The sequence below is a fragment of the Electrophorus electricus genome, chromosome 13 (genome assembly GCF_013358815.1).
Source record: "Electrophorus electricus isolate fEleEle1 chromosome 13, fEleEle1.pri, whole genome shotgun sequence".
Lineage (NCBI taxonomy): Eukaryota > Metazoa > Chordata > Actinopteri > Gymnotiformes > Gymnotidae > Electrophorus > Electrophorus electricus.
This window is the reverse complement of record NC_049547.1, coordinates 12683783-12699926: the sequence shown is the minus strand read 5'-3', so window position 1 is coordinate 12699926 and position 16144 is coordinate 12683783. Positions and strand designations below refer to the sequence as shown.

The 16144-nt window shown below is 38.9% G+C and overlaps 2 protein-coding genes and 1 pseudogene across 4 annotated transcripts; 1 reads left to right on the top strand and 2 right to left on the bottom strand.

The window, feature by feature from the left end:
* Window positions 1-68: 68 nt before the first annotated feature.
* On the bottom strand, window positions 69-7232 carry atxn3 (ataxin 3). Of its 3 annotated transcripts, none has more exons than XM_027011589.2 (11): window positions 7189-7232; window positions 5590-5754; window positions 5450-5494; window positions 4323-4408; window positions 4154-4220; window positions 3630-3717; window positions 3387-3522; window positions 2867-3015; window positions 2298-2463; window positions 2118-2173; window positions 69-1865 (listed from the first exon to the last, which is right to left on the bottom strand). In XM_027011589.2, exons 1-11 carry the CDS (start codon window positions 7210-7212, stop codon window positions 1828-1830), a joined length of 1020 nt encoding a protein of 339 aa, XP_026867390.1. In that variant the 5' UTR covers window positions 7213-7232; the 3' UTR covers window positions 69-1827. The 3 variants fall into 3 exon arrangements, with proteins under 3 accessions (XP_026867390.1, XP_035388364.1, XP_035388365.1); XM_035532471.1 differs by having other exon boundaries at window positions 5590-5706; window positions 7189-7230; XM_035532472.1 differs by lacking the exon at window positions 5590-5754 and having other exon boundaries at window positions 7189-7212.
* A 942-nt stretch (window positions 7233-8174) lies between these two features.
* LOC113578410 (gamma-aminobutyric acid receptor subunit rho-1) lies at window positions 8175-11703 on the top strand. Its single transcript, XM_035532914.1, is given in 9 exon segments — window positions 8175-8244; window positions 8387-8417; window positions 8419-8452; window positions 9079-9302; window positions 10839-10928; window positions 10991-11044; window positions 11046-11119; window positions 11240-11351; window positions 11535-11703. Coding segments are annotated over 9 exon segments (858 nt in total).
* A 107-nt stretch (window positions 11704-11810) lies between these two features.
* LOC113578416 lies at window positions 11811-16014 on the bottom strand (annotated as a pseudogene).
* Window positions 16015-16144: the final 130 nt, after the last annotated feature.

The window sequence follows — 16144 nt, the reverse complement described above, 5'->3', positions numbered from 1 at the left end:
TCATAACCATCAAAACAGGAGGTGACACTAATATGGATTTCTTTTTAATAAACATTAGAAGGAAGGGATTTGAAGGGATTTTTTTTTTTATTTTAAGTCTTTAAAAAAAAATCAACAGCTATAAATGAAATTATCATTGGTGCATAAGCAATACAATTGCTTAGAGTCTACTGCAAAAAAACTGAGAGGAGGAATATGTACTGAAAGAAAAAGGCTGCCAGATTTAATGATAAAATAAACAGAAAGCAGGTATCTATTAGAAAGGACTTTTTTTTTTAAATGGGGGAAAAGACATACATTTTAATCTTGCAGTAGCCCACATCCTTACATTACCACCATACACACATCACACGTGACCACTTACAAGTGACTAGTAGTCTAGCGACTGCTGCACCATATGTCATACTCAATTAGCATAATTCCTAGATATTATAAACACTGGCAATCCAGTGAGAGGTACCTGTAAACACACTTAGTAAAGCTGCATAACTTTACTGCGTTGGAAGGAAAATGGTTATTAAGCAGGGTCATAACTTAACTGGGCAGCCAATACAATGTATACTTCTTATTCCATACACTGCAGGTTCACATTCCAGTGAACATGCACTGAACAACAGCAGATTATCCCTTAAGCTTGGTGCGCATGCGTGCTCGCTCACACACACACACACACACACACACACACACACACACACACACACACACACACACACACACACACACACACACACACACACACACAAAGAATAAACAGCAGTAGCCGTTAGATTATATTGAGAGCTACACATCCCTGCAGTGCAAATACTGCCCATTGTTGTGGCCTTTACCTTAATCTAGATTTCTCATATTTAAAAGACAGAGCTCAACTTCAGTTGTATGGAGTAGAGCAAGACTTGTCAATATTTCCATTCAGTTGACTTCTAACCACGCCCCCCTTTGAGATGTACATAAAAAGGTTACAATGCACCTTTATGTCACTGAACTCACACCAAGGAAATGGTAGTCGAGTCTTTTTTTAAACAATCCCTACAGCACTACCCTACTTTAGACAGGTACTGCATGAGAATTCACAAGTAAACATTGCCACTTTATAAATATCCCTGGCAAAGAAAGACAAGACAGGCTGTGGTGTACCCAATAAGCACAGACACTTAAGTGGTCCTCGGTGGCCCCTGCACCCTACAGAAGCACTTGTTTCTTTCCATTCACCCCCCACCAACTGATATGTGTGTGACTACACCCTCTGAATTTCTAATTTTATCATCACAGTGGGCTCCAATTGCATGCCTCCTCTTCCACCAAGGCCAACAAACTACAAACAGATCAATGTGATGAAAACTATATTTACTTGTTTAAAGGTGCTGTGGTAAAAAGGCCATATCAAAATTTAGTGAGGAAGACTGTAGTGCGCTGCTGAGCACTCCTCGTTCCTCTATCCTGACTTTAAGGAGTAAAGCAGAAGCGCACACAGTGCCACTTTAAGGGGTAGATAATGCTCAAACACTTCCGCAAACGTGGCCTTTCTTTAAGGGGTAGCTAATGTTCGAACACTTGTACGTACATTAGTGGCCTTTCTGTAAGGGGTAGACGATGCTCGAACACTTGCGTTTCAGTGTCATTTCTTTTAACTCTGTCCATATGACAGCCTGGTGAGTGGATCCACAGGGGTGTTGTGTTAGTGGTGGATGGCAATCTGGTCCTTCTGTTCATTCCCACACCGCAATGGCTTAAAGAGGGAAAAGGTTGCTCTTGTTTAAAAGAGATGGAGAGGGCAGCTAGTTACTGGTAACAGAGCTGTGGCTGTAGATGCCTATGGCCACTGTGTCCTCACTGGCTGCATTTACACCCAGTGCCCTGTTCTTCACCTGGTGGCAGCAAAGCACAAGGTCAGCAATTACTAAAACAAAACCAACAAACAGCAGCTAACATAATTCATTCATACCTCATTGTAAGTATGATTATGAAATCTGGTTAGGATCACATTTACTTTGATATCATTATAAATATAATTAGTTGAATATTGATGCCGTTTCCTGACTAGCAACAATTTTTAAGCAGAACTCTTTCACAGATCTGTAACAGTATAAAAAGAAGCAGAATTTAGCATCATCCCTTACCAGCCGTTGTTGTGTCCTGTTGATGTGGAGAGGTTGGCTGAGCCTGTTGGGACTGCCTGCATGGTTGGGAAAGATAAAAAAGAGTAACTAGCCAAGACATAAAAACATGAGTAATATCTTTAGAGGTGAAAATATTTGCAGTGCTCCGAGTGTTAAGTTGGGGAATAAAAAGTGCCTTGCCTGTCAAAGTAAGCCTGTCTCCTCCTGCGGAGCTCCTCTGTTGTGAGGCTTTCACTCAGACTGCCTTCAGACACACCACCCGTGGTAGCTTCTACAGGAGCCGGGGTCATGGCAGGTTTTTCCCCAACCTCCTTGCAACCTGTAGTGTTACTGCTCTCTGAAACACCTGAGGTGAGGGGAAAAGACCTATGTGGGTATTGCATTAGAAACCATACATTTACATTTAGCTGACGCTTTTATCCAACGCGACTTACAATTATGATCCAAGTACAATTTGAGCGACTGAGGGTTAAGGGCCTTGCTCAGGGGCCCAACAGTGGTAACTTGTCAGCAGTGAGACTTGAACTGGCAATTTTCTGATTAGTAATAGAGTACCTTAACCACTGAGCTACCACTGCACACACAACTATACAATATATACAATGTGGCAACAAGCACATTTGGCCAAAGGATCACATATAGTTCTAAGATTGTTTAAAAGCTACAGAAATGTGTTTAGCCAATGGTTAATCAGATTTGCTGCATGTCCTTACCATGTCTCTTGGTTTAATAGTCTCCAGGTTCCTTACCCTGCATACTGAGCTGAATGGCTCTGCGCAGGTCTGCCTCCTCGTCCTCCACCTCCATGTCCTGTCTGCTCAGAGCTAAAGCCTTTCTCAGCTCCTCCTCATCCTCTTCCATGCCATGTCTAGTCTCTGATGCGTGCTGCAGTGAAGTCCTGGAGATTATTAGAGGTCATGGGTAAACTAAAGCATGAAGTCAACCAAGAGGTCCATTCACTAATTGTTCCAGTTCTTGGTGTATAGTCCTAACTCACAAGGCTACTGACATACTCTAATCTTTGTCGTTTTTACTTCTAATAAGAATACCAATGAATACTCAAATACAATAAAATGGTCTCTCTCATAACAGCACAACAAATTAAAGAACTGACAGACAAGTTTCCTTTAAACTTTTTGAATTTTTAGGTAATGTTTTTGTGGGTGTAACTTGGTAGGTATTGTGTAACCAGTAGGTATTGTGCTCAGTTTGTATTAAGTTAATTTCCATCATTAGCACCGTGTGGACATTGTACTCATGACTCCCTGCCTTTGGCCACTGCTTGTCTGAGCCTCCTCCTCTCCAATGAGTTTTGGTCGATGTTGCTGCTCCACCCTCATGATGCGCAAAATCTGATCCGCTTCACATTCAGGCAAGTTCCCTCGAATCACAAAAATGGAATACCCTAAAGACAAGACATGAAAATACAGACATACTGATAGCAGTCTTTAATGTGTGTGGCAGACTGAGGATTTTTCTCCTAAAAATGCTGATACTCAGAAGTGAGTTTACCTTCTTGCTGTAACTGTGCAAGGAAAAGTGCCAGATATGTATCCGATATTAGCTCTGGTCCCGTTAACAATGAGTTCAAATTAAACCACTACATAAAGTGAAGAAAATAGACAAGACAGTATGAGATTTCAGTTTGTTTAACAAAACTTTTTATTGCCAGACATGTACACGTACCAATGTATTATGCATGTATAATTTTTAAAGCAGATCACATATACATTTATAAACAGGCTGTATGAGATAGGAGTGCCAATTATCATTTTAGCACTATACTTAGTCATTGTTCCATTTTAAATTCTTGATGACAGATTACTTTCAGCAGAATGCTTTAAATCAATTTACATGCTATTGGGTGCGTCATATAGGAGACGCACCACTTTTTAACCAGACACCCATTTTCAGGGAGCCATAAGAATCTGCTCAAATAGCAAAAATGATCTTACAAATAAGCTTTATTATATATTTTATGTTTATTACACATGCTGAATCTCACTTATGCAAATACCCAAATTCAGAAATCATACCTGCTGTCCAAGCTTTCGTACTGTAAACCAATGTTCTTTGTAGTTACATATAAAGGCTTTTTCATTTCTGAAACCACAGATAACATTGTTCATGACATGAACTGTTATATCCATAACCTGAATATTAGTAAGGTAGTTATGACTGATTAAAAGAACATAAAGGACTTACACAGGGTCGATCATTAGTCGCTGGTATTCGCGGCTGTTAAAGAGGAGGGGCTCCAAACCCCATACTCCTAGGGCATTACTTATCACCTGTCATGGCGACAGAAGACAAAAGCAGTGATGATCCTGCAGTTCAAATATAATTACAGTAGTAAAAGGGCTCCTTTGACAGACTTCTCATAGGAAAATATATTCTGTCCCTTGGATACGAGTCATTCCATGGCAAATCACGTGAAGAAAAGAGATTTTTAAGTTGCCTTTTAGGCACTTGTTTGCTAAAATGTTCACTGGATGAAAAAAAGGTGTACATGTAGAAGAGCCAAAGAAAGGTGCATACGTAGAACAGTCAAAGAAAGGCAGAACAGCAAAAGGAAGGTGCATGTGTAGAACAGCAAAAGAAAGGTAGATATGTATAACGGTCAAAGGAAGGTGCATCTGTAGAATAGCCAAAGTCAAGCACTATGTGTTCAGGTTTGTCTTTTATCTGTCGGTATCTTCATGTCTGTATATCTGATACGGACAAAGCTTAGTTCTAGTAGTGCTGAAAGGTCAAAAGAATAAACAAAACAAACAAAAATTGCCAGGTAAACCTCCAAAATTGAAACAATTGTAATATTTGATTAAACAGATGATGTAATTTTCTTATAACTAAAATTTTGTAAGAAACCTGATCATAAATAAGAGTATAAAAGATTGCTTTTATGATAAAAACTGAAATGTTATTATGGAATTTGTGTGTGTTTTATGGTTGGTAATCCATTTCAGGTATTGTGGACTTTTTACTTGTAATACTATGTTGATCCAGGTGAGGGCACCAATGGGAACAAATGAAAATCTCGTATATTTAACATGAACTCTGTTTATCATTACATTTTTATATGAGAAAAATGTCCATATATATTCTGCCCTTTAAACTGTACTACAAATAACTAGAGTTCAAATCACTGAGTCAAAAGCCAACTTTTACTCTTGAATTAATCAAAAGACAAATTAAAAATGTCTGGCCACACTTCCAGGGTAGCATGTTTCACAGATATGACATGGAATGACATCTATTATACCTCAGTGGTTAAAAGCCTAATTATTAATGCCTGACAGAAAACTGAAAGCACAATATATAAAATCCCTCACTTGAATGGAAAAGAAGCCGCTGTCATCCATGTTCCCGGACGGTTGCTAAGATAAATATGGGACAGCAAAAAACAATGTTAAGACATTCAATAACTTCCTCAAAACACTGAACACTATAATCCTCTCATCCTTCTGCCTACCTCTAAAAATGTTCTGTACTCCTCACTAAGCACACCGCCTTCAGCCATCCTTATCCGTTCCTCTTCATCCAACTGCTGTGCGATGGACGACAGCTCAACTGGAGTGAAGTATTCCCCCTGAAGTAGATTATTGAGGCAGTGCTGGGCACATAAGGAGCCCTCTTGCTGTAATCAATGGACATACTTTTAAACACCATGTCCACTGATGTCAAGCATTTAGGTCTGTAGATATTAAATATCTTTTTTTATACTTTTGCAGGCTACTTTGTTAGGAACACCTACAGTATCTTACAGTTTCATTTTCTAACACAATTACTGACTGTAGCCCATCTGCTTCCATGTACAATTAGTCAGCCACACTGTTCATCACTATATGTTTTGATCATAGGATCATTGATGGATGCTATTGGGGTGGTGGACCGATCTAAACACAGCAGGGACACAGATACGGTCATGGAATTTGTAGTGAAAATCAGCCACCAAGGATGGCATACACAAACCGTGCATCTTAACACATCGGCTACAGTCTCTACTATAAACCTATAGGTGTTTCAGAATAGATGTCTCAAATAAAATGTGTGGAATGTGCATGTGTGGACAATCATATATGGTTTACATACCCAGTGAAAGTGTGAGAAACTATTTAAAATTCAAAAAGATAGTTTAGACCAAAATGGTAAGTATTTGGGATTTTAATGTTCATTTGCCAGCGGATAAAATATGATATTTAGAGTAGGCCGGTAGTCTATTCAGATTTTTTTATTATTTTTTTTTTAAATCTCTCATACATCTTATAAAGACCCCTTACTTTACGGGAGCAGTCGCCGCCAGGGCGGTGGCTTCAGACGAGCTCCCCCTGTCGGTGTCTATGTTTAATATATAAATCCTGTATCTATGTGTAAACCATGCAGAGAGCCTTTAACCCCTAGGCAGTAGGCTAGCTAGCTATGTTCACTTGACAGAAAGCGAGAAGGTTGGCCAGCTATCTAGTTATCAGATGACACTTTCAGATTGCGAAAACTAACAAAACTGTAGCTAAATAACATCATGTCTGTAAATGTCCAAAAACTTAAATACCAATTTAGGAAGTAACTTCTGTTAGCTATGAAAGCTAGATAAATTGTTAACTTAGCTAATTATCTAACTAATTAGAGAGCCAGCTAGATAGCTATCTAGCTAGTGAGCTAGTTAGTTATCTTACAAACAGGAACTATTGAAGCTTAGCTCGCTAGCTAGCTAGCTACCTAAATCGCAAATAACAAGTGTTGGCTACTCTCTCTGTTTGGCCACGAAACTATACTAAACACAGACATACATACATACATACATACATGCATGCATGCATATCTGAACAACCAATATGTAAAGAAAGCACGTAGCTACATACTCAGCTGTAACTCGTCAAAACAATGTCCATTTGTATGCTTTATAGCAAGTTATCGAGCTAGCTAGCGTTAGCTAACCAGCAAGTTAACAACCTAGCCATCCACTAGAGGGACCTGAGATGTACTTATAAAGAACAAATTAATTAACTGTAATGCAACTCTCAATTAATTGGCAATCATTTAATAAAACAAAGAAAACAACATCAGAACTCACTTTTTCGTGGAAGATAGACTCCATATTTGAATTGACTATGGAGCGTCATAGCTACCGCCGAACTTTGACCCTGTGCTGCCAGCCTATCACATGAGGCATGCATCATTCAGAAAAGGCAAGGAACGATCGTTTTTACAAAGCTATAAAAACCGATTAAAATGCAAAAGTCTGTATAAATTATAATAGAAGTGAAAGTGAATAAGAATTATAGTAAAATATAATACTGTTCTAAAGTTTGAAAATTCTTTAGTACATATTTAATAAGCAGCACTTCTTGAGCAGCCGTCTAATCCCAGTATCCTAAACCCAGCTCAGTATCACGGCATTATGTGTTTAAATAGCATATTTGTGCAAAACAAATCAAAACAAAACAAAAAACAACCAGTCAAACAAACGTGTGTAAAGTTAATAACAAATCCAGCGACGAACTACTATACTCTGCACCATATCCGAAACAAACCCAACATTATTTTAAATGGGAAAATAATTTCGACGTCTGCTTATTGTAATTAGGCCAACGAGATCATAAATTTCAGTACGTATCATTAACACAGAGATTTTGCTTTACTTGCACCGATTTCTAAACTGACTCATGAAACCCGAATTCATGGTCATAGAGAAAAAAACAAAGCCGTTTGGTTCGTACGTGTGATATTAAGACTGAAAGCAATTGTCGTGAACTAAACGTTACTGTTATGAATACTCGATTTGCAAACGGCTACACTGTACATTCAGGAGCAAAATGCAAACGTCAGAGAAAGTGTACCCAACCACGTTCAGACAGTGAGCAAACTAAATAGCGGCTTCTCTCGTCTGTGCGGCACCCTCCGTCCTAACGACAAAAAAGAAACTAAATTCCTTTATATTTGGTAATATAAAATATTTACAATCACAAATTGCACTCAGTTTGATAACTAGAGTTCAACAATGTATAACTAGAAAAGTGGAAGATGTGTTCATGAACTGAGAATATGCAAGTGTAAAATATGAAGATCATTGTGGTGCCTTTATACCATCACTACCATCAAACCATCTCCTGGGCCCTGCATTATAACCGTGTGCATAAAGGGAATAATTTATCAAGTGCTTAATATTTGCAAGCCTTGAGTAAATATAAATAAATGAAAACTGAATGGTCCATAAATGGAATCTAAATCATTTTGTGTTGTTCTGCTTTAATTTAATTGTACAATCACAGGATCATCTATACCAGTGGGTGTGGAAGTTCAAAGAGAGTCTTCACACTATCTCTGAAGCTGATATGGTGAGTATTTAAGCCTGGTGAACTATTATAGTTGTTTAGAATATAAACTCATGATATGGGAGTTGGTTTTCTGCTACATTTAATTCCAGACATAAAAAGTAAAAATAATCTTGCTCATAGCTTTTAAAGAAAAATCAGAACAAGACAAATCAGCTAAACGTCTTCTCTGTAATAAGTAATGAATAAAACTCCAGTGAATTCATTCAGAATTCTACAACTGAAGGTCATTAGACATCCCTTTTCTCTTGTGTATGTGTAGTGTTTAGTAAAAGTTGGAAACATGTAACCAACAGCAGATGTAAATACATGCAGACAATAAATGCAGAGATAAGGAGACTCTGGGGAAAAGCATGTAGAAAAGTAAATGATTCATATACTAGCATGGCATAATTTAAAAGTATTGTTGGTTGAGCGTCTTCATTTTGCTGCAAATTCAATTGCTGCAAGCTGTAGTTGAGTATGACACATTTAATCAGTATTCACTACTAGTAATGAATTATGGTCTACATTGTATTCTTAGAAGTAAAATTTAATGCTATATAATCATGCTATATTGTCATAATTGATAGCCCGAATTTAAAGTGTGATGCAAAAGATTTTTCACGTTTGACCTTCTCATGCCTCAGGACTTCATAATGGCTCTGTATGTGCAGCATTATTGGAAAGATGAGTATCTGTCTTTCCCAAGAAGCAGCAACCAGAGCATGACCTTTGACAGCAGGCTAGTGAAGAAGATCTTGGTGCCTGACATGTTTTTTGTTCTCTTCAAAAGGTCTTTCATTCACAGTACATCCACAGACAACGTGATGTTGCAGATCTATCCTGACTGCAATGTGCTCTGTAGCTTGCAGTGCGCTCTCACAAAATCACATCTAAGACCAGGATGTTTTTGGTATTATTATAACAAAAGCCACTGTATGGACATCCTCTGTTCAGTGACTTACACTGGCCGGTTGAGGACACTCTTTGGAAGCTGGGAGTTCTGTGCCTTTGCTCAAGGCAAAGCAGCAGGAAGCACATGTCAGATGGGGCTCAAACCTACTACAACTGTGTCAAAAATGTTCCTGCCTCTAGGCTACTGCTGTCCACAATGAAACTATTAGCTAAATATAGACCATTTTGCCCAGTACTGAACTTAAGGATCTTGAATCATGTGCTAGCGACAGCACCACTGACTCGATCCCTACACCCTCATGCTTATATCTCATCTTATAAAACAGAGGGGCAGTAATTATGTGAAGATTTGAGGTTTTATTCAGATTCATAAATCTTAACATGACAGATGGCCGACATGCTGTTTTTATCAAGGGTAACTCTAAACCTTCTTGTCTGGGCCATCAAACAAACCAGCTAACTGAACTAATAAACTTCATTGTCTTAAATAGACATCAATAAAATGCATTTGACATTACATGAAATATACAAAACATTAAATAATTGCATTATCACATTAAATTAACCAATTTTAATATGTGGTACAATGGACAATCCTGGAAACTATGTAGTGCCAAAAGCCATGTACATTTTCAACAGACTTGAAAGAACAAGCATTGTATATGTCACGGAACGCTCGCCTCCCCCGAGTCACGTGATTTGGCCCGCCACGTGCAGTGGGAGGGTGGTTTTGTTTGTAACCACACCTGCGCGCACCTGCACCTTGTTCATCTAAATGTATATAAACCCGTGTGTGCAGGGGCTGGGTTATTGTAGGTGTAATGTGTGGATGTTTTGTGTTAATGTAAAACGTACTCTTGTATCTGTCTAACGTTAACCGTTTCATGTTCCTTGTGTGTGAATATTGTGAGTGCCATTAGTGTTAATAAATGTACGTCCCAGTCAGCGGAGTCTGTGCGTCCTGCCCCTTGCCCTGCGGCACTTGGGCCACCACACGTTACAGTATAGGTTTGAATGTAGGTTTTGAAATAGTCCAGGTCTCAATCCTATATGAGAATCTATAGCAGGAGTTCATGGTTAAGTTCCATGCTTGAAAACTATGTAATTTGGATGTGTTGGAACAATTTGCAATGGAGGAAAGAGTTAAGATAACTCAAGAGACATGTGTCAACCTGGTTAGGAACGACAGTAAAAGCCTGCTGTCAGCTGTGAGTCAGAAATGTTATACCCTAATCATTTTGGCCTTGTCATTTTTCTTTTTGGTTTGAGTGTAGGCTCCACTGATGCCGAAAGCATTATAGCACCATAAAATGATACAATGAGTATCATTCTGAAAACTCTTTCAAATAATTTATGTGACCTTATCTCTACAGTGCTTTTGGAATACTTAGCTCTTTCAATGAGACCACACTGCTGAGATAATGTCAGATTACACTAAGATTCACTGTCCCCTGTGTCTTTAGATTAGACTAAGATGCGCTGTGTCTTTCAGAGTAACAGTCACTGAAATGTACATCATAGACCTGAGTCGTTTTCTCTTGGACACCCAAATCTGCTGTCTCGAAATAGAGAGCTGTGTGTAGATTGGTTCCCCAATACCATCACAGCACAAAGTACAGTAAAAATGATTTTGACTACTCATGCTGCTGCTGCTGACCTCATGCTGTGCTGGCAGAATGGAAATGAGTCTTTGAACACACGACAGGATCTTACTGTCCTGGTTTCTCTTTTAGAAGTTACAAACTACAAAGCTGGCTTTCCACAGCATCACAGGTGAATCCATCATATCCTCTCACTGACACAACGCGCAAAGCGGCCATCTGCGGTACACTGTCTATGTGTCTGTCTCTCCTTTTTCCCCTCTGCCTTGCACTCTCTTTCTCCATCTTCCAGGCTGGTATAATCGGCTGTACATCCACTTCACCCTCCGGCACCATATCTTATTTTTCCTGCAGCAGACGTACTTCCCTGCCACTCTCATGGTCATGCTGTCAGATCATGCTAGGTACATTTGCCTCCTCCAGTGTTTATGACTTGAACATAAAGTATTTCATATTGTATTGGCGATTCTAATATAGACTATAGTCTGTGATATCAGCTACCATATACCATAGGAGTTGAAAAATTAAGCTTTATGAAAGACCCCATGCTCCCCAACCCCCATGTACAACTGTTTACTGTTACTCAGGTATCATGATGGTTCTAATAATGCCTCCATGCCGCTCATGTCCTACAGCAAAGCAGTGGACCTCTATATAAATATTCCCTATTCGGCATCATTTATTGGTCCATCTACTCCTAAGAAGACAGAGTCATTGGAGACCACCTCGTTCAGCTGGAACTGCAAAAGATCCTGAGCAACCAAGGGTAAGAGCATTACAACAAATATTCATCAGAAGAAGACTGACCAATGGAAATAAAGCACACTCCACCTTCATCATCATCAACATTTCAAGCCTGTGTGTTATGCAAAGATGTTAATTCTTTAATGCTGCCTGAAAGTGAAACAAAAGCAGAAGGGAAAAGAAGTCAAATATATACTGTTAATACAGTTCAAGTCAGAATTACTACCTCTAAAGAGATAGGGAACATTTTCCTGAAGTGTTCATATTCAGTATTAAAATCATTCATAAAACTATTACAGAGTAAAACATTCATCAGTATCAAGGGCCCCATTTGGTACATTTTTGATTTTTAAAAAAGCTTATATAACAAATGACAAATATAACAAAAATAGTGGTCAAAATCACTAGCTCTCATGTGAATTCTTCAACGAAATATAGCAAATGAAATTTTTTCTTTCAAACCACACCTGAATTGCATCTGACTTGACTGGCACAATGAATTAGTATTGAACCCTAGTAAGCAGACTCCAGTGAACAGGGCTAGAGGCACCACTATTACATTCTTTGTAATAGTGCAAAGAAATAAGTCTGGACCTCAAAAAGAAGGGGGCTGGCTTTACTGCCATTTCCAAGTGTTTCAGTGTGTCCAAACAGCTGTGTGTTGCATCATCTCAAAGTATAAGGAGACATTCTGTTGGAAAAGTCCAGGACTCAATCCTATATGAGAATCCATGGCAGGAGCACAAGGTTAAGGAAAACTATGTAATTTGGATGTGTTGGAACAATTTGCAATAGAGGAGTGGGTTAAGATACCTCAAGAGACATGTGCCAACCTGGTTAGGAACAACAGCAAAAGCCTGCTGTCACTTGTGAGTCAGAAATGTTATACCCGAATCTTTTTGGCCTTGGCATTTTCGTTTTTTCGACTCTTGCATCAATAATTATCTTTTACCTTCATCAAACCTCATTTTGCATATAATTATATTATAAACACATTTGTTACTTGTCATTTTCTTGGAAAAGATAGATTTTATGAATGGAGCTAATACGTTTTATCTTAACGGCACTAGACATTAAAACAAAAAAGGGGATGTCTGACAACATCTGCTATTCAAGCAGTGGTTGTCACATACATGTGGCCACCATACCCTATATGTCAAGAGCCACTTTTACCAGAACTCACCATTAGGGGGAAAACCGAAAAAAACAAAACAAACTAAGCAAAGTGGACTTTAGAAAAGGTTGTGGGTTTGGAAAAGTAGATATCCATTTATCATCTTATCACCTCACATCGCTTGTAATTACGAATTTCTACATATTTTAGATTACTATTTGATTATAGTACTTCACATTTTCTACACAAGGTAAAACTAAAGCATTGGATACATAGTAAGTTTGTTAGGAAATTGCCATAAAAAAAAAACAATTTATGGTATAGTCAGGACATGTTATCAGGCTGCTCAATAAAAACAGTCTACAGTGGAAAAATGACTATTTCACAATCATGCATGGGTAACGCCCTCTAAAATAAGGGAAACGAGAGAAACAAATCAACAATATGGGTCATAGCGCTGAGCTCCTGCAGTATGATCAATTTACGATCAGCATATCAGCATTTTCTAAAGTAATGCACAACAGAAAAAATGCAAATGACAATCATTTCAGCCTGCATGTGACAAAGACAAGCGTCATCACCGGTCCAGCCGAAGCTGTCTGGTTCATACTGGTTTGTGGCATGAAAGCATCAGTCCAAGTTGTGTCCCTCTTGTGTACATTTGGCTACTGTGAAGTCATGTCTGGCCTGCTGGAGCAGGGCTGGGTCCAGGAGCACGTCAGCGGCTGTCATGGCCAAGCTTTTGCTGTCCACAGTGCATACATCTGAGCTTTCTCAGACCCTGTGATGGAAGGACCATGTGATTTATTCACTAAACAAAGAAAACCAAACAGATATTATCTGCTGGTGTAACTGGAGAAGGACTGCCAACTTTCATGTTAAATTTAATCTGGTATGTTGACATTATTTCATGTTTGCTGTTTATAAAGATAAAATGTGTACATTGTTATTTGTGTATCTAGTTCTGTTGTGAATCAGTTCATACTGAGCAAAATGTCAGGTGATATGTCAGGTGGGATGGTATAAGAGACCAATACATGTAAGACCAACATGCCAGTGCAAACTTAGGTCAGTAATGTTTGTGTGGTGGTGTGATATCTTCAAATCTGTGTTTGGATAATTGTTTAGAATTGTGGCTCTACTTCAAGACAAATTGTTGAAAAGATTAATGTCTTTCAAAATTGGAATAAATACTTGCAAAAACAAATAATGGAATTTACTGAAGGACTGTTATTTATAACTGTCAGTATTTGTATATATTTTCATATTTTAATTTGTGAGAAATACACAAAATATTTATTTATATGTATGAGAATGTTATACCACTGTCATCAGCCTGCTTTGAACTTGTCTTTCCTCCATCATGCAAGATGCAGACTAACTAGAGCAGGTTTTCACTATGTTAGCAATAACTACATATAACTACATGTTGTAGGGCAGAATGGTCACAGTCAGCAGCTGACAACAAACCAAGTGATCTACAAATCTGGCCTATTCTTCAACAAATGTTAAATCCTGTTTTAAGTGTACACATGCAATCTCAGGATTTCTTACAATCATGTAGCAAATGGGTCTTTTTGAAGCAACAAATCTGAAGTTCCACTGTTTTGGTCTAAACAATGCAACATAAAAAAACCCCAAACAAATCCATGCATCAATGCATGAGATGAAAAATGCCATTCACAACACTGAGGAATGCTGATAGGGGCATATACTATGAGTTTTCATCTTACAAGTAAATTATCAAAATGATTAAAGGAAAACCTGTATTTTCCACTGGTAACTGAGTAGCTCACCTGCATCTGCTGTGTACTCTGGTGTATGGTTAAGTGCATCAGTCCCAATGTGAATCAAAGGGTGTAGCCCTGGGACAACACAGGACATGTAGCCGAAATCTGTGGAGCCTGTCAAAAGACCCCACTTAATTAAAAAAAAAAAAAAAGAGGACAGCTCAGTTTTGGGTAATACACCAAAAATAAAGATTGTGATTCATAAAATACAGATATTCAATTTGTAAAAACAGTCTTCTCAAACAGCAAGACAAACAAAACCTTACCAGAAAAAGAGCTGTAGTCATGTTTGAACTCCATTCCTACAGATTTGCCATTATCTTCATAAAGTTTTCCCATAGTAGCATTATGAAGGATGTTGGAATAGTCTTTGTTTGTGAAGACTATTTCCACCTACATCAAGACCAAGTGACTATAAGAAAACACAGTAACAATTTCAGCAGAAATAGTCACACCACAGTTTTTACTTTAATTCACTTACTTGACAACCAGTTGCCATGGTGCTGCTCTGAAGCATGTCTCTACCTTGGACTTGAGGTCAGAAAGCTCTCTGTGCAACAGAGTGCGCACATAATACATCATCTCAGAGTAGTCTGGGATAATGTTAGGCTTCGTTCTACCATGGTTAATAATGCCTTCCTGAAATAATGTAGTGGCTATACTCAGGTACCATGAGTCATGGGTCCAATACAACAAGCACATCGTGGCGATCAGTGTTACCGTTTTGGGGGATACTGTTTAGGAAGAATGAAGATGCACGCAGACAGCACGTCTTACCGTGCAGTGTCTAGGCTGGGCTCAGCTCCTGCCTCAGCATTGACAAGCTGCCGTACGCAAGTACGGCAGCATCCAGAGCATTCACTCCCTCCCAGGAGTATGTGGCGGCATGGGAGGCTTTTCTATGGTATTTCACAGTGCAACTGAAAAATGAATTTGACAATGCAGCCATACCAGGTAACACTGGTTTAGAAACGATCTGAAACTAGTCGGTCTGCACGGGATTTCAAACAGACACATTCCTGTCAGACTGCAGGTTAGCACGAGGAGAGCTGGCATTGTACAGTGCAACATGCATGATCTGCAGAACGTGATGAAATGTGACACCTTTAGTGTAGCGTGAAAACGCTTACCTGTCTAAGGCAGTGCAGGGCTGGTAGGCTGCATCAATCTGAGAAGGATGGTCGATGAAAACAAAATCCAGAACTAGAAAAGCTCCAGCGTGGATGAGGCCCATTTAGTTAGGTTCAACAATCCACCCGCCTAAAAAGAAGCGAACTAGCATGTCATGACACTGTTTTTCTTCGTACGCTAGCTCTGGACAGCTCCTAAACTATGCAGTTTATCCTTATACTCATCGCTGTAAGTACTGATCTTGCGCTTCAGTCGCTGACGGGCTTCATCCTCACAGACTGATGCCATGATAAGAAAATGGTTTTCTAACATAAAATTAGGCGTTCCTAGCGAAGACAGAAGACACTTTTTATCCTTTGCGGCTTTAGGCGAGCAGAGCTACGCGAAATACCTCCCCTTAAAAGAAGACACGTTTGCG